This window comes from Strongylocentrotus purpuratus, unplaced genomic scaffold (genome assembly GCF_000002235.5).
Source record: "Strongylocentrotus purpuratus isolate Spur 01 unplaced genomic scaffold, Spur_5.0 spur5_scaffold_9, whole genome shotgun sequence".
Classification (NCBI taxonomy): domain Eukaryota; kingdom Metazoa; phylum Echinodermata; class Echinoidea; order Camarodonta; family Strongylocentrotidae; genus Strongylocentrotus; species Strongylocentrotus purpuratus.
Window position 1 is genome coordinate 34,490,729 of NW_022145615.1, and position 24,516 is coordinate 34,515,244.

Consider the following 24,516-nt stretch of genomic DNA (forward strand, 5'->3'; position numbering starts at 1 on the left):
CACTACAACTGATAATTAGAACAAATTACATATGGATGGAAAGATTTTCTCTTGAAAAACACAAATAATTTGCTGAGAAATCATATAGATATCATGGAAAGGCCTAAAATGCAATTTTTCAAGACCCTTCTTAGACCCCCGAACACCTCTGAACGTAAGCCAAACACACGAGCGTAGCGAGCTCTTAATAGTGACGTCACACACTGGACAAGCAGCTCAATACCGGCCGCCTACCGGAGTCGCGCGTGTATTAGTCTGCAGCTAGCCAGCCGTGTCCCGTGTGTGACGTCACAAATATTGACGCTCTACAAAGGACCGCTGAAGGCAGAAAATCTGGATCTCGAAACTAATAATTTTGAGAGTTGATTACTGCGTGCCCCAAACAAATTCTGAAGAGGAGAGTTGTTGTATTTGATCAGTAAGGCTTCCCCTTAGCAATGATATGGGTTTTGCATCAATTCAAAACACTTTTGATTCTTTATGTGTCTACTTTAAGGGTAGTTTTACTACCATTTGAGGGACTCCTTGTAGCGTCTAAACTCAAGATGATTATTCATATTTTTATCACAGTTTTTGCCTATATGTTCTTACCTTGAAGAGAGTGGTACTGCTTCATGTAGTTTCCTATCGTTGAGAGGGTGAATCACACATTACTGATAGCAGTGTAGTGCAAACATATAGTGCACAAAAAAAAATCTAATCTAATTTTGCTCAATGCACTAGTACATCTAGTTGAGTAAAGTAATGAGAACGATATAATGTAAATGATCACATACTTACCGGTATTGGAAAGTATGTACGTACATGTATAGACTTTTTAAAAATTTCTATTAGGCAATTAACATAAGTAGAATTACAATATATAAGAAACCATGATACATTGATTTGTTTCTTTTCTTCTATGACATCAGGAATTCAATGGCTGGTGCTCTTCTGTTGCTAGGTCAGATAAGTGATGGTTTATGCACCCCTCTGATTGGCTACGAGTCTGATCATACAAAGACTGGAATCTGTAACTATGGACGTAGGAAGTCTTGGCATTTGATTGGTGAGTTCTAGGGATTATGTCTCATTGTGAGACATAGGGGAGAAAGGGAACAACATGTATTACATGCAAATACCATTCACTGCTGTGCATTCAGAATCAAGACCGAACCATATTTAAATAATGTTTTTTTATCAAAGGAGGTGGAGGAGGAGGTGGAGGTGGTGGTGGAGGTGGAGGTGGAGGTGGAAGTGGAGGAGGAGGAGGAGGAGGAGGGAGCAAACAGAGAAGGAAGGAGAGAGAAGAAGGAGAAGGAAGAAAGAAGTAGGAGAAGGAAGAAGGAGGGGGAGATGATGATGATTAGTAGTACTAAGGCTACGATAAAAAGAAGTTGCTCAATTGGTCATAATAAATCAAACTTGCAACCAGTAATTGGAATAATTTAAAGAATTTAATGTTTTCAAAATGAGAATAAATATAACACCTGATAGCAAACATACCTCTGTTCTGAAATTTACGATATCAATTATATTATTATTAATTAATTCTCCATACACGATTATCTGGTTTGTGCTTTGACATACATGCACATGATGCGTGAAGAATCAATTCTTCCTCAAGATTTCTTCTTTAGTCTTACTATTGTTTCTTATTATCTTAAAAGTCATATGCAAAAGTTAGTGGCAAGGTTTAGCTGTATGATAGCTGCCATCGGGATTATCTCTACAAGTAACAAGTATTATCATTAATATCATTATTTCTACCTCAGGTACCCTGAGTGTGATATGTAGCTTTACCTTTATCTACCAGCCTGTATTCGGTGGAGAGCATGCAGAAGACTGGGCAAGATTCATCTACTATGCCCCCTTTGTCGTGATCTTCCAGTTCGGCTGGGCCGCCACCCAGATCTCTCACCTCTCTCTCATACCAGAGATCACCTCAGAGGATGGGGAGAGGGTGGAGCTTAATGCTATTCGGTAAGACACATCAGAGGATGGGGAGAGGGTGGAGCTTAATGCTATTCGGTAAGACACATCAGAGGATGGGGAGAGGGTGGAGCTTAATGCTATTCGGTAAGACACATCAGAGGATGGGGAGAGGGTGGAGCTTAATGCTATTCGGTAAGACACATGAGAGGATGGGGAAAGGGTGGAGCTTAATGCTATTCGGTAAGACACATTAGAGGATGGGGAGAGGGTGGAGCTTAATGCTATTCGGCAAGACACATGACAGGATGGGGAAAGAATGGAGCTTAATGCTATTCGGTAAGACACATCAGAGGATGGGGAGATGGTGGAGCTTAATGCTATTCGGTAAGACACATCAGAGGATGGGGAGAGGGTGGAGCTTAATGCTATTCGGTAAGACACATCAGAGGATGGGGAGAGGGTGGAGCTTAATGCTATTCGGTAAGACACATGAGGCTGTTTTAAACAGGATGAATAATGTTGTTTAATTATATTTAATTATGTTAACTTTTTCATTTCATTTCGTTTCATTTCTTTATTGTGTCCATATAGGATAATTGTTTATATGCACATGAACAATCTTGCTTCGACATATGAACATAGGAACAACATATAATTGACATTCATAGGGCCCTGTTTTAGTATACATTTGATATAATATACGTGGTCATGATGAATATACAAACATATACATTTAAATACTCTTTCTTCTTCTTTTTCTTCTTCTTCTTCTTTTTCTTCTTCTTCTTCTTCTTCTTCTTCTTCTTCTTCTTCTTCTTCTTCTTCTTCTTCTTCTTCTTCTTCTTCTTCTTCTTCTTCTTCTTCTTCTTCTTCTTCTTCTTCTTCTTCTTCTTCTTCTTCTTCTTCTTCTTCTTCTTCTTCTTCTTCTTCTTCTTCTTCTTCTTCTTCTTCTTCTTCTTCTTCTTCTTCTTCTTCTTCTTCTTCTTCTTCTTCTTCTTCTTCTTCTTCTTCTTCTTCTTCTTCTTCTTCTTCTTCTTCTTCTTCTTCTTCTTCTTCTTCTTCTTCTTCTTCTTCTTCTTCTTCTTCTTCTTCTTCTTCTTCTTCTTCTTCTTCTTATGTATTTACCTTGTTAGGCGCCTTGAGCATCTCTTGGGGTGGATATGTGCGCATTATAAATATTGTTATTATTATTATAATTACGACGATCATCAAAGATATTGGTAATGAGGCACATGTGATTCATTTATTGAGACTGTCACATGTGTTATCATTAAAAAGCATTCGGTAGGTTCTAGTTTCCTGTCCCTCAATTTCTAAGTACACACTGCACAGTAGTGCAATGTGCGTCAGCAGCATTTTTTCTTCAATATTAAAAAAAAAATTAACTCCACCACCTTTTCCCCAGTTACTCATTTCTTTCCTCAAGTTTGTTTAGATTGCATATGTTTATAGTTTATCATTTGATTTAAGTTTCTCGTCACTGCTACCGTATGTAACAGTTTTTCCTTTGCAGCAAATGTAAATAAAGGAAAATAGTATCCCAAATGGGAGACAGTCTCCTAAATAGGTTACTAAAATCTTGATAAAAACATTAGAAGCAATCTCCCAAATGCCTGCTGCTTGCCTCTACTGAACATATGGGACAGACAAATTACCAAACACATGTTCCTTTGACTTGCCTCTGTGCTTTGCTCATCAGATATGCTTTCACAGTGATGTCCAGTATTCTAGTTTACCTGGTCACCTACCTCCTTCTTCAGTTAGATGACCAAGATGATATGAGTGCCCCTACATCTACCCTAGATCCAGATGATATTCCGAAGTTTAGAGTAAGTTATTTGCTGATGTTTAACACGATTAATCAATATATTTGTGCACGTTACACAATATGTGCTTTGAAAGCCATTATGTGATATAAAGTATGTGTATATTTATTGCTTGTGAAATAGTTTCTCAAGATTCTTGACTACATTTTTTAGGCCCTTTTCAGAAAGTCTAGTTTGCAACTGAAATGGACCAGAGCTATAAAGTCATCAATCAGTTATCTACACCTAAATGGCTTAATGGCGTTTATTACACCTTATCATGGTTCAGTTTAGTCTTTAACAAATTGATTCAATGTTCTGTAAATGGGGATTTATCAAACTTAACACGATTTGATGTATCACCTGCTACTCCTCTTTCTTGTTTTGTGTGGCATCAAAACTTAATTCAAAATCATTTTGAATTTTTTCATATTTTCTGCTAAAACACAAATTAATACTCATGTCCAGGTCGGTTTACCTTTCATGACTATTAGAATCATTTACATGAAGGAATGTTTAATGAATTGCTGTTTAGACATGGACTTTGCTGTTGCTGTCCTTGTCAGAGCAACCAGAAAGATTCATTATGTGTGTTCAGTATGCCTTCTCCACTGAAGCTAGTAACTTATTATCAAGCTTTGATGTGTCTTTTTCCCCCATTTGATTCATACAGTGTAGGTAATAGAAATTGGCAAATGATAAATACGTTCACTCAACTGATTAATTCATGTTACTGGGCATATGCAAGTAGCGTTCAACGTACATACATGTATATGCCTTTCACAGTACCTGTATTACAATCCCCATTTTTCTTGATTTCAGTGGCTGTTAGCAGATCACATACATGTGATTAATATGTCATTACAGGCCAAAAGAGGACCCCCCCCCCCCCACATATGTACAGAGTTCAATTTGTCTGTTTCATTTGCAAATAGTGATTCACTATGGAACATGGCAAAAGGAAGATAATATTGACATAAGCTTTTATGAATCATGTGAAAGAAATGGTGCTCACGAGGTCCCGTTATCTTAAGCAGGAGGTGTGTCTAATACAAATAGAACTATATTTAATCAGGAAAATGGTATACGTGTTTTATGATTTGAACTATGGAATCATTCATTTTTTCATTTACTGTATTTTCTTTGGTTAACATGTGGGTCGTTGTCCTTTGCTTATTATGTGTTTGCCTATTATGAATAAAATACCTAATAAAGCTGGCTACAACCCATATTATCACATGGTATATGCATGATTAAGCCTAATTAATGTACATCATTATCATTTCTAGCCTGAAAGACATGGTGCGGTAGACCGCAGCAGAACAGCAGGCGTGTTTTTTCAAAATGTGTAAATATTAACCCTTAGTGCATACAACAAAGGACTTGTGTGTAATCACTGAGCTCTGTGTTAGAAGATACAGAAATGTGAAATTACACAGAAATTACACTGTACATCATCATAAAAAATGCAGCGGTTTTGCAGTGTCATAACTGAATGAGCTTTGCATGCATTTTTATTTGTCAGTCACATTTTTCAAAAGAGCATTAAGAGACAAAAAAGTATAATAATGTACAATGTATGTTGTGTTTTTGTTTATGAAAGATCATTCAGTGTAAAAGATAGGTTTTCACAAAAGTATACAGTGTATAACACACACACTCAAGAAAGAAAGATTACCAACAGTCCTTTTCAGGACTCCCCAATCCTCCCCTCTCTCACATGGTGTAACAGTAAGCCTACTGTATACAAGTTCAAGTTCAAGTTCACTTTATTCAATACTTTCATTAAAAATATACAAGGAAAACAAACATATAAAAGTTAGAATATAATACATGTATCAATATATAACGTGAGGCAGTGGCGTACCTATGGGGGGGGCAGGGGGGGCAGAGTGCCCCCCTGACGGGCTCCAGGGGAAAAAAAGAAAAAGGGGAAAGAAAAGAAAAGAAAGGGAAAGGAGAGAAAAAGAAAAAAGGAAAAGGAAAGAAAAAAGGAAAGAAAGAGAAAAAAGGAAAAAAAGGAAAGAAAAAAGGAAGAAGAAGAGAAAAGGAAGAAAAAGGGAAAAGAAAAGGAAAGGAATAAAAATGGGGAAAAAAAATAAAGAACATGGCCGTAAGCACCAGGGGGGGGGGGCAGTTGACCCCAGATATTTTGAAATCGTACATTTTTTTTCCTGAAAATGTAGTGTAGGCCTATACCAAATCCTTCAATTCTACTTTTGAAAATGCAAAAGTACCCTCATGACCAGTTCGGTCGCTCGAACTCCCTTCACTCCTTTTGCTTTTGAGATTCTTCGAAAACTTTTAACGCATCTTTCCCCCTTCCCCCATCAGAAAAATATTTAGCATACGGCCCTGAAAAATTAAAACAAATGAAAATAGGAAAATATAAGTGATATAACAAATTTGAAACTCTTCGCTGGCGCGAACTGCTTGCTAGCCTATTTTGTATTAAATGTTTTCACTTCCTCGTCCCCCTGAAAAGAGAAAAGGATTAGTATTGCCTAGAATACAATTGTGCCTGCCCCGACGGGCCCCGACCTGCAACCATGGCAACAATAACACACAATATATGTACCAAATGTTACTAAAAGAGACTAATTCATTTTTCTCGCTCGCTACACTCGCTCGCGAATAAAATGAATAGACATTGCTTTGGAAACAATTGTGCCCACCCTTGACCTGCAACAATATCATTAAAAATGGAAGAGTTTTTTCGCCCTCTCGCCAAAAAGGAATTGAATCGCGTTAAACGCGATTGCGTCCATCCTGACCTGCACCAATAAAAACAAGTTTATTTATTAATTTCTATTAAAAGAGAATTTATTTTTTTTGCTTGCTCGCTATGCTCGCTTGCCAAAATGGAATTGACACCGCTAACGTGCCCGCCCCAACCTGCAAAAACCAGTTAATAATTATGTACGAAACGTTATTCAAAGAAGTTTTGGTGTGCTCGTGCTCGCCAAAAGGGAATTAACATCACCTTAGACATGATTGTGTAAGCCCTGCCCTGCAATAAAAAAATCTGAAATTTATGAACCAATTATCATTACAAAAATTTTGCTCGCTCGCTACGCTCGCTCGCCAAAATAGAAATAACACCGCTTTTAATAATCACGTCCCTGACATGGAACAATTAAACCAAGTTTAATATACCATATTTTCCCTATAAAGAGAAGTGATTTTTTTTTTTGCTCGCTCGCTACGCTCGCTCGCCAAAATAGAATTAACACCGCTTTTAATAATCACGTCCCTGACATGGAACAATGAACCCAAATTTTATGTACCATATTTTCCCTATAAAAGAAAAGTGATTTTTTTTTTCGCTCGCTACGCTCGCTAGCTCGTGGAATTATGTGCCCACCACTAACCTGCTACAATATCATTAAAAAGAGAAATGTAGGGGGTTGCCTGCCCGCCAAAATGGGATTGACATTGCCTTTAAACACGAGTGTGCCCGCCCCCTACCTGCAACAATCACCCTAAACACAATATTGTTCCCGCGCCCTGCATGGGACAATTGAACCAAGTTTAAGTGGCAATTATTAAAAAAGAAGTGATTTTTTTCTTGCTCGCTACACTAGTTTGCAAAAAAATGAAATTAACGTTGCTAACAAGTGAATGTTCCCACCCCAACTTGCAACAATACCAGTTTATATACCAAACGTTACTTAAAGATTTTTTTTGCTCGCTCGCTCGCTCGCCAGAAGTGAAAATTAGCATCGCCTTTTTTGTTTGTTTCGGTCGCTTGCCCCCCCTGACGGAGTACCCCAGGTACGCCACTGACGTGAGGATAACACAAGTGGAGAAGACATGATGGACAAGGGAAAAACATTTTAAACATGTACATTAATGAAAGTATTTGGAGACTAGACAGGAAGGCTGGGCCTTATATAAAAGTCTGTCTCCAGTAATTGTATAAAAAACTAAGTACATTATTTAAATTTTGTATTTGTTATAAAAAGTAAGTAAAAAAAGGGGAAATAAAAAATTGCATTCACACATACACTCTCTCCCAAACACACAAACACACACTTTTCTGTCTGATGAACATTAAGAATATAGGTTATTGCATTATTGAGTATTGTCTTAACAAGTACAGTTTAAATTTTCTTTTAAAACTATTTAGTGATGGACTCAGTCGAATATCTATGGGTATGTCATTCCAAATTTTTGGACCCCTGAAAAAAATTGTATTTTGGGAAACTAGTGTCCTTACTCCTGGAATATGAAAATTATTTAAAGTCCTGGTCTGGTGGCCATGAATATTCTTATTAAGTTGAAAATATTGTAAAATAGTATTTGGTAAAAGTTTTTTAAAGCATAGATACATAAAAATTGCACATTGATAAACATAAATATTGTTTACTTTTAAAAACTTTAGGTTGTAAAAAAGAGGTAAAGTATGAGCAAGGTATTGGCTGTGCGATATAATTCTTATAATTTTCTTTTGTAAAACTAAAAGCCTATTTGTATTTTGCATACTAGAGCATGCCCATACAAGAATACAATGATTTAAGTGGGGTAATATTAATGTATTATACAAAATTATCAATATTTCTTTAGGTAAAAATTTCAATTTATAAAATATACCAACATGTTTAGCCAATCTATTGCAGACGACACCAGTGTGTTCCTTCCAATTTAATTTATCGTCTATTGTGACCCCTAAAAAAGTTAAATGCGTAACGTGTTCAATAACTGATTCCTTAACTTTAACCTTTATTTGGGTAACATCAATGTGTTTTTTGGTAAAAATCATGAAGTGTGTTTTTTTAATATTGATTACAAGTTTATTTATATATAACCAATCAACCAGTTTAGCAAATTCTGTATTAAAAATATTTTGAAGAGATACAATATCTTGATGGGACATAAACACACTAGTGTCATCTGCAAATAATATCAGTTCTAGCACTTTTGAAACATTGCAAATATCATTTACATATAAAAGAAATAATAATGGCCCAAGAATTGAGCCCTGGGGCACTCCACATCTTATCGCCATTGTCTTTGATTCACATTTTTCTAGAACAACATATTGTTTGCGATTACTTAAATAACTTTTGAACCATTCCAGTACAATACCTCTAAAACCATAACATTCCAATTTTTTTAATAATATTGAGTGATCAAGAGAATCAAAAGCCTTGCTAAGATCTAAAAACAGGCCAATCATTATTTCTTTATTATCAAAGGCATTTGTAACTTTATGAATAAAATCAGTGATGGCAGAAGAAGTAGAGTGTCCCGCTCGAAAACCAAATTGTTTGGGAGTAATAATATCGCCCTTTTCCAAGAATTTATATACACGACTATATACACATTTCTCTAAAATCTTTGAAAAAATAGGAAGAATAGATATGGGCCTATAATTTGATAAATTATCATTTGATCCATTTTTATAAATAGGAATAACCTTTGCAATTTTAAGTTTGTCTGGGACAACACCAGTATTTAAAGATAAATTGATAATATCACATAAAGGGTAACATAAAATATGAATAACATTTTTAACCAATGTGATATCCACTCCATCAAAACCAGGACTCTTGCCATTTTTAAGTTTAGAAACAATATTAATAACTTCTTTTGGTGTACACGGAGTAAAAAATGCAGATGAATTATTTTTTATTACATGTTGCATACAGTCCCCAGAATTTACAAAAGAAGAAGACAGTGTATGGCCTATATTTACAAAGTATTTGTTAAAAGCATTACACATTGCTGCTGTCTCATTTATCATTGCATCATTACACTGAATTGAACTTGGTAGCACCTTCTTCTTTACACCCCTACCCAGTACTCCATTGATTATTTTCCATGTGTTTTTCATATCACCTGCAGCATTTTGAAATTTACCTTTAAAATATGCTCTCTTTGTTTCTTTAATTTCTTCAGTTATCTTATTTCTGAAATTCTTGTATTTTTCATGTCTTTCTGGAGTTGGTTTTTTAACATATCGTCTGTATAAGTAACATTTTTTATTACAGAGCTTACGTAGTGGTTTATTAAACCATGATTTATTTTTGAATTTCTTTTTAACTTCTTTTAGCTTCTCTCCCATTACCTAAAAATGAATAATGATCAATGTTATAAAAACAATCACTCTCTTTCAGCCACGTTTCTGTTATACCTAAAAGCGAAAATTGCACTTCCAAAGTATTAAGAAATATAGTTAAATTTTCAAAATTCTTATTCATACTCCTGCAATTACAATGCAAGCTAGAAAAGACACGTGAATAGTTCTTTAATTTTGTTTTACTGTAATCATTAAATTCATCTGGGGTATAAAAAGATTGGGAAGGCCCGTAATTGTATCCATTTTCATTATTCTCAGGAGACAGATATTCATGAATAGTTTGTAAATCAATAGATTGTAAAGATTGCACATAACTTTGTTTCTCAGACATGCTCACTACACACATACACAGACACACCTACAAATATAAACAGAAAAAAAAAAGGGAAAAAGGGAAGAAAAAAAGAAAAAAAAAAGAAGAAAGTTCAATGGAGATAAACGGCAAAAAACAAAACAAAAACAACGGCAAATGTTCGATGTATTGTAAGAAGAAAAGCCACTAGGAGCCTATATAAAATTCATCAAGAACAGAAGATCATTAAAATAGAAATAAAAAATTACAGCTTCTGTAAGTCCTCTTTGCGTGTGATGAGATGCTTCATTGTCCCATTTGTAGTTGCAGCACTTACATAAATACGTCCACCTAATGACCATGCTGCTAGAACCTTAGGGCAGGCCTGGGCATCACTCAACAGTTTGAAGTTAGACGCTGTCAGGTCTTCAAACACAGATATGTGAGATCCTTTCAGTTTCCTTCTATTTGCGATTAGCTGTTGACAGCATTTGTAGGAGCGAAACTTTACGATGATACCCCTGCTCCTAGCCTTGTCAGCTGGAACTTTTCCTACACGGTGACTGCGATCGATGTCACTCGGGTCGAAGGTGATTCCCATTTGCCGTGCGACATCATAAACGATTTCATCTGTATTTTCTTGCGGTTTTTCCTTGACTCCAAAAATGCGTACACAGTTTCGACGCGAGTACTGCTCCAATGAATTGATGTTTCGTTTAAGGCTATGCGCTTCTTCATTACGGCTGTTAAGCTCCTTCTGAAGCGATTTGAACTGTTGATCCTGTTGATTCTTCCCATTCTGAACACCCATGAGGTCACTCTCCAGCTTGTCACATCTGGTCTCCATAGAACTCAACTTTGTCTCAAGGTCACGTATTTGTATACATACAAGTTAGTAATTACTTAGGGAAATCCTAATCCTAAACCTAACTCAATGGCATCCCTGAACTACATCGTTGTTGAATGAAACCCTGAAGCAATTGTCGCCTGAAAAAATATCTAATCACTGTGTAACTTTGTCATATGATAATGGAAATTCATGAATATTAAAGGGTGCTTTCATGCTACAGAATTATTAATACATTCCCAACTTCTCTTTAATAATGAACAGTACCTGGTCATCATCGTTGTTTCCGTGGGGACCATCTTCTCCATCATCTTCCATCTTGGAACCAAAGAACCCAAGGGCGGGAGGAGGTATTCTCAGGAGGAGGATGAGGGGGGTCATTACGGGAGCACCCAGGCGACAAACCAACCACAAGTCATGATGAAATGGAGTGACTGGCTTAAAGAATCTCAGTTTTATCAGGTTAGTAGTGGAACTGGGAAGGGGGAGGGGGAGAGAGAGAGAGAGAGAGAGAGAGACCGAGAGAGAGAGAGAGAAAGAGAGAGAGAGAGAGAGAGAGAGAGAGTGAGTGAGCGAGTGAGTGAGCGAGTGTGTGAGGGGGAGAGAGAGAGAGAGAGAGAGAGAGAGAGAAGGGAAAACATCACAAGGATGAGGGGGTCATTCTTACGAGCACCCAGGCTATAAACCAACCACAAGTCATGATGAAATGGAGTGACTGGCTTAAAGAATCTCAGTTTAATCAGGTTAGTGGTGGAACTGGGAAGGGGGGGGGGGGGGGGGGGGGGAGAGAGAGAGAGAAAGAGAGAGAAGGGAAAACATCACAAGGATGAGAGGGTCGTTCTTACGGGAGCACACAGGCTATAGACGGACCTCAACTCAAGATGAAATGGAGTGAATGGCTTAAAAGAATCTCAGTTTTATCAGGTTAGTAGTGAAAGAGAGACAGAGAGAGAAAGAGAGAGAGAGAGAGAGAAAGAGAGAGTGGGAGGGGGGGTGGAGAAAAAAGTGTGAGTCCCTGGAAAATGACAATAGAAAGAGAAAGCAAGATATAAATAGAAGGAGGAAGGAGACAGAGAGAGTGAGAGTAAAAGAGAGAGAGGATGCATGAGTCTGATTGACAAACAGACAAGATGACTAGAGAGATATATACGGTATACATGTAAATAGTTGTGAAGGGTATAAATATAGAGTTAGAGAGAGAGAGTAGAATAGTAGACACTCAGTTAGTCAGTAAAACTCAGTTAAGATATTGAAATATCCCAACTTATTCTTAAAGGGAAAGTCCACCCCAAAAATAAGTTTGTTTCGATAGAGGCAGAATAATAAGAAAATCAGGTCAGTGAAAGTCTGAGCAAATTCCGATTAAAAATAAGGAAGTTAGGATTTTTTAAGTTGTGATCAATCAAACACAAATTGGCAACTCTATGACGTATCATGCGAGCTCAACTTCCATTTGCTCAGTACTAAAAAAATCTAAAATTTTCATTTTCCCTCAAGAAAAAATTTCAACCATACATGCACCCTAAATATAATAATTGCAAATATGTTTCTATACTCCCCCTGCACGGAACAAATATATATTCCGTCATCAATAACGAAGAAAACATGATTTTATGGAATATTATGCACAAAGCAAATGAAGGAGAGCTCGTATAATAAGTCACAGAGTTGCCAATTTGTATTTGATTGATCACAACTTCAATAATTCATAACTTTCTTATTTTCATTCAGAATTTGCTCAAACTTTCACTCACCTGATTTTCTTATTATTCTGCCTCTATCGAAATGAACTTATTTTTGGGGTGGACTTTCCCTTTAAGAATAAAGTTCAGTCATTTTTTTTGTACAATTCAGGCAACTCCTTTTTTAATTCAATTCTCAGTTTTGTTCAGGCAATATTTTTATGCCTCCGCCACCGAAGGTGGTGCCGGAGGCATCATGTTTTCGGGTTGTCCGTCCGTACGTCCGTCCGTCCGTCCCGTTTGACCGTTATCACAATATCTCAAGAACCATTTAAGATTTAAACTTAAGACTCGGGAATAGTATTTATCACCATAGGAAGACGATCTGATTAGATTTTGGAGTACGTAGGTCAAAGGTCACAGGTCACAGAGGTCAACTTATGAAATTCCTTGTATTGAGTTTGTTAGCGCGATATCTCAAGAACCATTTGAGATTTAAACTTCAAACTTAAGGATAGTATGTATCACCATAGGAAGACGATCTGATTAGATTTTGGAGCACGTATGTCAAAGGTCAAGGGTCACAGAGGTCAACTTATGAAATTCCATACATTGAGATTGTTATCATGATATCTCAAGAACCACTGGAGATTTAAACTTCAAACTTAGTGATAGTGTGTATCACTATAGGAAAACAATCTGATTACATTTTGGAGCACGTAGGTCAAAGGTCAAGGGTCATAGAGGTCAACTTATGAAATTCCATACATTGAGATTGTTATCATGATATCTCAAGAACCACTGGAGATGTAAAAACTTCAAACTTAAGGATAGTATGTATCACCATAGGAAGACGATCTGATTAGATTTTGGAGCACGTAGGTCAAAGGTCAAGGGTCACAGAGGTCAACTTATGAAATTCCATACATTGAGATTGTTATCATAATATCTCAAGAACCACTGGAGATTTAAACTTCAAACTTAATGATAGTGTGTATCACCATAGGAAGACAATCTGATTAGATTTTGGAGCACGTAGGTCAAAGGTCAAAGGCCACATCGCACATTATGAATGCAAAAACAGCTTGTGATCGCGTTATCTCAAGAACCGATTGATGGATTCATGCCAAAATTAGGTCATGTTTGTTACTTGCAGAGCCAATGAACTGAGTAGATTCTTGGTTCATAAGGTCAAAGGTCAAAGGTCATGGGACCATTATGTATGCAAAAATAGCTTGTGAACGCATTCTCATTAGAACTGACAGATGGATTACTATTTAACTCAGAACATCTTGCAGAGCCAATGAACTGAGTAGATTTTATGGTCATGAGGTCAAAGATCAAAGGGTCATATATGTATATGAGAAATTGCTTGTAATCACAATATTCTGAGAACCTGTCAATGGATTACCATTGAACGTGAATTCAATTTTTTTTTTCTGTTTTGGTTTGTAAAATTGCTCTATAACGGAGGCATCATTTTCGACTGCACGCAGTCGAATTCCATCTAGTTCTTTCTTTTGCACATTTGTGTGTGTTTATCTCTCTGTCTTGTACTTATCAGGCCTTCATCTTGTTCTTCATTCTGTTTTCATTTATTTGTTTCATCTTACCTCTCAGGTGACGGCTCTGTATATGTTTACTAGGTTGATGGTTAATATAGCTCAGATATACATACCTATGTATGTCACAGACACACTCAACTTAAATAAGGTAAATCTTTCATGCTTTCTACATTTTTCACACATCTTGTGCTCTTTTAGGGTACTGTTGTAAACAAAATATCAGAAGGTGATGGGTAGCAGGATTCGACTCAAACCTGCTTTAAAGGGATCCAGTAATTTTGCTTCAGATTCTGAAACAAAATCCTGGATTTAGCTCATGCTGCAATGGTAGTTATAAACCTTTAGGTCAGTCAGGAACCCCATGAATTTTACAAGCCGATCGCCTGTCTAATTATCAAGATATTTATGATTGGAAAATCAAAACCAAATTTTGTGTTTTCTTAACGGTTTTCATAACACTATATACTATTGGTTTACTATAACACTACTGTCTATTGGGGAAAATGAGTATGGTAAAACCTGTCACTCAAAGATTTTCACTTTTTTGAGACACTTCTTGATCATTTTGAAGTGCTTTTTTTTTGTAGGGCTTCAATATTACACCATATCACAGATGCTGATAACACGTAGGGCCGTGCATCTCAGATTTAAAATTGTTAAATGATCATGAAGTGCCTCAAAAAAGTAAAAATCTTTGAGTGACCGGTTTTACCATACCAGTTTTTCCTGATAGACTAGTGTTATGAGAACCGTTTCGCAAAATTTGTAATTCCAATCATCAATATCTTGATAATCAGACAGGCGATCGGCTTGTAAAAGTCATGGGGTTCCTGACTGACCTAAATGTTTATAATTATCATTGCAGCATGTGCTTAAATCCAGAATTTTGTTTCAGAATCTGAGACAAAGTTACCAGATCCCTTTAAAGGCATCGTTTAACCATGTTAAATCTGAGTGTCTGTGATATGGTGTAATATTGAAGCACTAACAAATCATGAAGTGCCTCAAAAAAGTAAAAATCTTTGAGTATCCAGTTTTACCATACTCATTTTCCCCAATAGACTGTAGTGTTATAAAAACCGTTAGAAAAACGAAAAACAAATTTCGATTTCCAATCATAAATTTCTTGATAATCAGACAGGCGATCAGCTTGTAAAAGTCATGGGATTCCTGACTGACCTAAAGATTTATAATTACAATTACAGCATGAGCTAAATCGAGGATTGCTACTGAGTTACTTTAAAGGCTGTCTATAATGACCACTCTTGTGTCTCTCTTGAGTGTTTATCTGAAATATTTATAACAAGTCTACATTCAAAATCAAGGAATTGAATTGAACTTTATTTTCTCCTTGATATCCACAGAACAGTGTAGCATTAGTCCCACTAGTGGTCTATATAAGTGGGTTCTTATCAACTCTGGTAGCCAAGCCAATCAACAAGAAAGCTGGAAGAAAGGTAAGTGTTCAATCATTAAAGGGGGTGTAGCACGACGAGACTACATGTCTTTCCTGTGGCCTAACTCTGGGAAAAATCGGGTATAATACGGACGGCGTGACCGCAGTATTCACGTGCCTGCAACATACGCAAAACTGAAGCGTAAGGAGAACTTTGGTCTGTTTCGCGAACGCTAGCGCACGCTGACCGTTTATCAAGTCCACTCATTTACGTGCAGTTGTCCAAAAAAAGTTGTAAATGGCGTTAACCAATATTCGCCATGCTGCACCCCCTTTAAGTGGAAAAGTGTAATTATTGGCTAAACAACCATTTAGACAATTAAATATTGAATTTGATAGGGATCACACAAATAACATTGAACAAAGCTCTGAACAAATTACTGGTTTCGTTATTGGAGCAACTTAAGTATCACCTATCACCATCAGTCCATCAGCATGATCATCAATGTATACTGCATTATCAATTTGTCCTGTATATAAATTATATGATTCTACTCTCCTTGAAAGATATTTATAGTCTTCCAGTTATTGATTAAATGAAAGACCACCTAATTCGTTTCAATGACAAATTAAATATCTCATTCTTTTTTTCTTCTCCATAGATGACGTATTTGATAGGAGCAGTGGTTTACATCGGTAGCTGTGTTTGGATGGCTATACCCAACATCGGTCTTCAGGTGTACGGGGCAGCCATCTTGCTGGGGGCTGGTGGGTCCACAGTATTAGTAACGTCTCTCGCTTTCACTGCTGATCTGATTGGTCGAAACACAGTAAGATCTTGTATTCTTTTCGAAATATTGTGGCAACTTATTCACCCAAGAATGTAAATATTTAATGCATGTTTGGTATTTTTTCTTCTTTTTGAAACAAAACTGTTGAAAATGTGAAGTCTGTGTAAATGATGTGGATTGGTAGTAGTTATTTCCTGCCCAATGAAGCAAATAATTTGACAACTTATTGAAACTTATTCTTCAAGGAATGGTGACAGTTTGTGGCATTGATGGGATACAAAAATGGAACAGAATGCCCAAAAATATTTTAAAAGCTTTTTAGATCTTATTTCATGTCCACATACACTGTAATGTTAGGATTTCCTAAGTCCTTCAGATTGGACTTTCTTCCCTAAAAGTCCTGCTGGCTTACCAACAACTTGACATATGAACTTGCTCTCTTAGTATCTCATATGATAAAGAACAAGATCTGTACTCTTTTTGCTACTTTGGCTATAGAAAGGAACATCTAGTGTTTTAATGCTGGAAAAGCTGTATTGATTTTAAAAAGAGAAGTTGTTTCATTGATATGTGGAGGTCATCATAGTTCCTCATTTTAAATGGCAACCAGTCTAGAATCATACTGTCTCAAAATCTAGTAGTGCACTTCTGAAACCTAATGTTTTATTCAGTCATTGATTTTGTAATAATACATGTATAATGCAATCTTTGGTTGAGTCTGAAAGTTTGTAGCGCCTCCTTGTGTTGATATGCTTAAAGTGTATTATTATTCATTACACATTATGTAAGGATACTTCAGACAGACTCATGTACCAATAACTATGTCTGTGGAATAATTGACACTAATCAGCGTCACAGCAACATGGGTGTTGGAATTCTAGTTCTAATCAGACCCGAAATATTTTGAATATTTTACTTGGGGCTCATGCATGTAGAGTTTATAGACTCTAGAATTCTGATGCGCCCAGCGCCTAAACAATTTAGTTTGGAGCCCTGGCCCATGCCTTGAGTTGATTATTAATGTTTCTATAAACTTTACAACGCAATGTCAAGCTTATTATAACTTTGTGAGGGAATTGCTTGCTTTGTAACACAGATTTAAAAAGCTTGTTGACTTATTGACTTTTGAAAGTTTAGAGCTTAAGCCTCATATTCAAATCACTGATGCTTTTTTTAACCAATAGTCCGCAAAACTCATTCTGAATTTTCAAGACATCTCCTTTTTTTATGCATTACTTTCATTGTATCCCCCGGCAGTATGCCGGTGGGGTACTTTGGATTCAGCAGCGTTACGCCGCTGCCGCCGCTGCGTCATATTCTTGTGTGCACTCTAAGTGCTACATTTCTTGTTTTTTCCTCCTTTTAAAAGGAAAGTGGAGCCTTTGTGTATGGCGCAATGAGCTTCACAGACAAGATATCCAATGGGATTGCTGTTGAAGTCATACAACTCATGCAGCCGTGTGTGTAAGTATAGCTTCCAATATTACATCCAATATTACTCTTTTCACCATGCTTTTATTGTTTACAATCATAAATTGTTCATAATGCAGCTCAAATTGGCAAAATCATGATGTGAACCTGCTGTGGATACTACTATTGCATTCATGTCTTTAAAAATATACTAGCTTTCACCCTTTCAGCTTTAAATTCTATTGGGTTGTATACTTGTATTGTATACTGTGCACTTGGTTGAGTTTTTCATTCATTCTGATGAGCTAAAATTTGTGAAGCAAGAGGAATTCAACTAAATTTTGTTTTAAAAATGGAAACATGTATTTTTTTTAGATTATCATAGCCCAGGGTTATTAACTGTTACTTGCATTGTTTCTTACATGTTCTACCACTGTCAGCTTTCATTTATTATCTATGTTCATGTATACACACTGCAGCAAAATTTATATTTATGATTTATACAGACATGTACAAGCACATGTCATCTTAAGATAAAGAAAAAAAGATGGATTTGATTTTTGGTGGGTGAATTCTTCAATCTTCTGATTTTTTAAAAAATAAGTAAACTAATTGCCTTTAAACTTTAAGATGAAAAAAAGATTTTGTGTGTCATGTGTGAGGTATAGCTTGTCAGAATGTAGAATTTGTATGACCTATTTTAAATGGCGGATATAAGACACGGCATAGTCAGTACCATCCTTGTCATTCTTTCTGGCTAATTGTACTCGACCCATTCACTTTGTATATGCATGAAGACACATTGCATGTACATTCTGACATATACATACACATATACTACTCTGTTCTTCACACAAATTAAGCAAATGACATTGTTTAATATGTATCATCACCCAAAAGAAATTGTACTGCAGATCTTTCATTTTGTCGTTCCTCTTTTCTTCATCTTCACACGATTAACATTTTATTTAATTTATTTTGTCCCCTTTCCCCTCCCATTCCTTGTCTTTAAAAAACAAATGGTAATCCTAGGTCTACTGTCTATCCAGTCGAGAGGTAAATTGAAGGCATGAAATGTATATCAATTACAAATTTATACTCTTTTGGTAGAGGTATAAACAACAGTATCTATTTGCAAAAATGAATTGTCAACTTCATTTATTCTGGAAACAGCATATGAGAGTTTAATCAGTGTTTTTATTATTATTATTATTATTAGTAGTAGTAGTAGTAGTAGACGTAGTAGTAGTAGTAGTGGAGGTGGTGGTGGTGGTGGTGGTAGTAATATTATTTTTGCTCGCATGAATCGCTATCTGAATTTTTTTTTAAAGGGCTTTAAAGAGAAGGTTGAGTTCTGGGAAGAGGTTAAAAATAATTGTGAGCATTATCATTGTATTATGCAAGTGTGGAAGAACATCGGATAAAAAACGTTCCCTAAAAAGCATGGCTCCTCAAATTCCTTAATAAATTAAATATGGCATGTAACAGCATACAAAATCGGGACAGATTTTTGTGCCACATGTTCGTGTGATCCCATATTCATCTTTTTGTGTACAGTGCTTGTAACTTTACCAAGACTGGGCCAAATTCCTTATCATTTTGATGACTCCAGAACCTTGCAGTACACACCAATACTTATATGCTAGATGAAAAACCTTTTCTGATTGAGGCCACAACGTTTCTTTCACCATGCAATCGCATGACCAGAACTCAACTTTAGAAGTAATGTTGCTCTGTTGGAATGTAGCAGAAATCTGAGTTTTTATATGCATACTGTAGTCAGTCAATGTTTAAAATACCATTTACTATTTTGAAGAGATGTACATATACATATTTGAATTGAATTGTTACATGTATTTGCATGATACCAATACGTATTGGGTCTTGTGGGAGAGAAACCCATAAAGCATGTATCCAGCAGGAAGTAAAATTTGAAATTCTGGTTTGCAAATGCCATTGTTCACACACTGGAAAAACCCCATGTTATAGCATATTGATAACTTGAGACTACTTGATATAGTAAGTTCTTTACCCCCAACACCCCCCCCCTCCTCCCCCATACACATTAACAGTTGAGGAGTCAGCAGTATGCACTGGTATCGGGACTAACATGTATATGGCATAAGTAACATAACCTTATACTTTAAACTTTCATTTGAGGAGTCAAGCTCGTTCATTGAGATAATGGGAGATGCTGTAGTCATATCCTGTTAATTCATATACTATTAATTCATATACTATATGCTAAATATACATGTATTAACTGACTAGTGTTTATGTAAACATCTAAGAGCAATCCTGATTGCCCAGGCAACATGCATTTTACACTCCTGAACTACCATCTTGGAGAATGAAAGCCTTCACCATCAAAGGGCAACTCAAGAAGAGCTATTAAAGCATTATGATCAACATTTTTTGGTGCAATTGGTTTAAAAATTATGTCAAATAAATTAGATATAATCACATTTATTAAGATGTTCGTGGATCAAATTTTTGGGGGTGTTATTTGTTTGTTGAACCTTGTAACCTTTTCTTTTCTTTAAATCTAGATTAAAATCAATCTATTCTATAAATGTCTATAATTCTTTTACTTCTCCAGACACTGCTGCCCAGGCTGTAAGGCTTACTACAAAGAGGTCATGACCTATGTGACCGGGGGGTCAGCCATATGCGCCATTATTGTTCTTGCCACTCTCATCCCTGTCACGATAGGAAAGAGAAGAAAAAGTAAGTCAGATGCTCTGTTATCCTATATTTTTAGTGATTACGCCAATTAAATTAATACAGGAACTATTAGTGAGACTCGTGAGATCTTCTGTTATCAAGAAACATTATGAAATATATGATTTCAAAAGGAGAGAACTGTTGTTTATGACATTCTTTGTAGATTATATTCTAAATTATGATTTATGTCAAAGATAACCTTATTCGGGAGGGTTAGGGTTCTTGAACTACACAGATAAGAATATACTGTATATATTCTTGACTGCTGGAAGGGCATTTAAGGTAAAGATCAGTTTTGGAAACTCTCAAAAACTGAAATGGAAGCTCTTATTACCAATCATGTGAAAGAATATGTTTTTACTAATACGTGGTGATACAGATTTTGCCGGGAAACTGCCTACTAATTGATATATTTGGTAAATTATCATACCTATCAGGCCTGGATAGATATCGCGTAGTCCAATATACATCTTTCTGTGAACACTGCTTGCAACTTTTCCAAGACTGGGTCAAATTTCTTATCATTTTGATGATTCCAGAACCTTGTAGTACACACCAATACTTATATGCTAGGTGATCAACCTTTTCTGATCGATTCCACAACGTTTCTTTCACAATGCAATCGCATGACCAGAACTGGTCTATACCTTTAACTCTGTGTTAAAGTATATGAGATAACTCCTAGCTCTCAGCAGACAATATATATATATATATACAGCTGAAATTGGTTAAATAAACTAGTAAGTATGGATTTGTAATATTCTATTTCCTTTTTACTTGCATGCTTCTTTGTACGCTGAAGAAGTTGCAAACTCCTGTAAAACTGATGACCGACCGAGCTTGAAGCCTGAACCATCAAGGCCTGTCTCCTCTGATTTCTTCTCTGACTCTGCAAGAAGTCACGACGAGGACCCAGCTGGGGATAATGGCTACTTGCCTCAATCAGACTGTGGGGATGTACATGCTGGCTTGGACAGACAAGCCGCCAGAATCTGTGGAAAACAAGTGGACCAAGAAGACAGCCTTGAGGAACACCATTGGAGACCTAAAGTGGAATTGAACAATTGCGCTAAAGCACAATCTCAGGAAGATTTAAATCAAGGACACGGAGTAGAGAATAACGCTGATCCTGTCTTGAGTGAGGGAGAAAATTATAGTCAACATGAAATCAGAACTTGAAATAAAATGCAATGGATTTCAATCTTTTCAAATTAAAACGAGAAACATTATATATTTGTATTAAGTAGAGAATATGTATATCTAAGACTTTATTCAGAAAGTGTGGAAGTATTTAAGAAAATTGTTGCATATATTTGTGTACTAATGCTCAAGTCTTCCTTCTAATCTGATACAGAATACTTGCCTCTATTTAAGGTCTGCTAGCACCTACATGGATTTGATGGTACTAACATGACCAGCGTAGTACTTTTAGAATAAATAAATGTATTATGGATTATTAAATATCAGAGTATCAAAGATCTGTGAAGACTCATTCACATATGATGTGGTAAACTACTTATTTTTGTACTTTAAATCATTGTATGAATTTTATTTTACATGTAAATGAATATCATAAGTAAGTATAAGTAATTAGATAACTTATTGTCCAAACATGTATCTGGAAATTCGAATTCCATAGGTTGGTATAAGTAATACAATATGAATATACATATAATGAGACAAAATACATATATAACATAAAACAAAATTGAGTTATTTTCATCATTCTTATAATCAATTCTATCAGAAAGGTTATGAACAATATGACTTTTATTGTTTTTATTATTATTATCATCATTATTATAATAATTTATATTGTTTATGTTGGTTGCAACATTTGACATGCAGTGCCATTTATATAGCTACATCATCAATCAAGTACATTTTGGCTTAGTTGATAATTTAGATACAAGTCATATTCAATTTTCTTTGTTCTTTGTTGTAGAGCAACTCATGGATATGTATTCAGAGATTTTATTTATGCAAAAGGATCTTTTCACAAATATGATGTTGAATTCATTTACATTCCATGTTAGGATCATGAAAGAAAACGGCCTTAAGAATATATCAATTCATATTCATTCCTTTGAAATATTTTGTATGTAAGTACAAAGTCATCAAGTCTGCAATGCTACTTAGCAAATGTTATATGACGAGATCTACTTTTTATACAATGTGAGTTTCGATTCAATATGCACAAACTTGCTTCTTTCCAAGAATGGAATAAATGTCTCCATTCTCCAGAGATTTTATGCCAGTCAGTTTAACCCAATTATTACCAGATTTGGTGACAACTTTGTTGCATTTTTCTCTTTTAGCTGCTTCATACCTCGGTCACATCTTAATGTGATACACTTATGATGAGAAACCTTGTCTTAATGAATGGATATAGTGTAAGAAAGTGTTTTTGTTTGATTGTCAATAACTTGTGCCATATTTTAACTGTATAGGCCTTTAAGAGAAGGTTGAGTTCTGGGAAGAGGTGAATAATTATTTGTAAGCGTTATCATTGTATCATGCAAGTGTGAAAGAACATCAGATAAAAAAATGTTCCCTGAACAGCATGGCATTCCAAATGCCTTAATATTCTAAATATGGCATGTAACATCATAAAAATCGGACAGATTTTTATGCCACATGTTCTTCTAGTCCCATATAATAATATTAATAATAACTATTTCTTATATGGCGCTTTTTTTTGAGGAGGGCCCTATCAAAGCGCCTTACAGATATACATATATACTATTACCCCGGTCATCGGATTCAAGGCTTACCCGCACACAAAGTATGCACATTCTCCACTCCCTGGGGAGCATTCCAGCCAGGCGTCATTTTTACGAGAGCACACTTGCTAATCTAAGCACATTAGCTTTCGCATCCTACCGGGTACCCATTTAACACCTGGGTGGAGAGTGGCAAATGTAGATCAATGTCTTGCCAAAGGACATTAGTGCCGCGGTGGGACTTGAACTGCGCACCTTGTGATCCACCGTCCGGTGACATATCCACTCGTCCACGACACCTCTACATCTACATCTACATACATACATGCCAACTGTTCAGATTAAAGAGGAAAATTCCTCTTTTTGGGAGAAGATAATTATCATTTTAATGCAGGTGTTCCTCTTCCTGTACAAATTTGTCTGTAGTATTGAATAGGAGAGTTAGGATTGTTCCTCTTTTTTTTGAAAATAGCATAATTTGTACAGATTTCTGATTTTCAAATGTTGGCATGTATGTACATATACATCTTTCTGTGTACAGTGCTTGTAACTGTACCAAGACTGGACCAAATTTCTTATCATTTTGATGATTCCAGAACCTGGCAGTACACACCAATACATATATGCTAGATGATCAACCTTTTCTGATCAATTCCACAACATTTCTTTAACGATGCAATCTCATGACCAGAATTTTATCTTTAAGCCTCGTTCAGATATGAGGCGGTTAACCACCATGGTTTGTTTGTAATGATGAGGTTAGTTTAATAGCCTTCATATGTCTGGATCTCATAACAGAGAGCTCAGGGAATACATGTAGGACCTTAACCGATGCCCGTTACTGCTCCATATCTGAATAAGCCTTTAATTGTTCAATAATTTCATTTATAAAGTGGACATTATTGTATGCTGACTACCTAGTGAATTCTTTATGTATGTTGTTATGTAGGTTGATATATAATATCTTTTCATTATCAGTATCCATAGTAAGATGAATTATTTACATGTAATTTGTAATTCTTTATTGTAATCCTTAATGTAGAGGTCTTGTTGTCTAGCGTTTAAGTCTCCAGACTGTGAACCATAAGGTACAGGACTCAAATTTTACTGTTGCAGCAATAACGTCCTTTGGCAAAAAATTAATCTACATTTACCACACTCTTTTGAGGTGTAGTAAGTAGGTACCTGGTGGAATTTTTATTCCTTGAATGCGCCACTACGATTGCCAGAGATAATGCCAAAATAATAATATCCAGATTCTTTTAGAAGCGCATAGAGACATAAT

The 24,516-nt window shown here is 35.9% G+C and overlaps 1 protein-coding gene across 5 annotated transcripts in view; it reads left to right on the plus strand.

The window, feature by feature from the left end:
* The window catches only part of LOC105445269 (major facilitator superfamily domain-containing protein 12-like), a 54,563-nt gene extending 31,810 nt beyond the window's left edge, over positions 1–22,753 (plus strand). For 3 of the 5 annotated variants that reach the window (XM_030976538.1, XM_030976537.1, XM_030976539.1), the window contains 11 exons: positions 912–1,048; positions 1,755–1,962; positions 3,614–3,743; positions 11,205–11,402; positions 14,243–14,335; positions 15,552–15,644; positions 16,246–16,413; positions 17,744–17,838; positions 18,817–18,840; positions 20,384–20,511; positions 21,311–22,753. In XM_030976538.1, coding sequence (XP_030832398.1) covers positions 912–1,048; positions 1,755–1,962; positions 3,614–3,743; positions 11,205–11,402; positions 14,243–14,335; positions 15,552–15,644; positions 16,246–16,413; positions 17,744–17,838; positions 18,817–18,840; positions 20,384–20,511; positions 21,311–21,687 — 1,651 coding nt within the window. In that variant the 3' untranslated portion in view covers positions 21,688–22,753. The remainder of the gene's footprint in view (positions 1–911; positions 1,049–1,754; positions 1,963–3,613; positions 3,744–11,204; positions 11,403–14,242; positions 14,336–15,551; positions 15,645–16,245; positions 16,414–17,743; positions 17,839–18,816; positions 18,841–20,383; positions 20,512–21,310) is intronic. The other 2 variants (XM_030976540.1, XM_030976541.1) reach the window with 2 other exon arrangements.
* Positions 22,754–24,516: the final 1,763 nt, after the last annotated feature.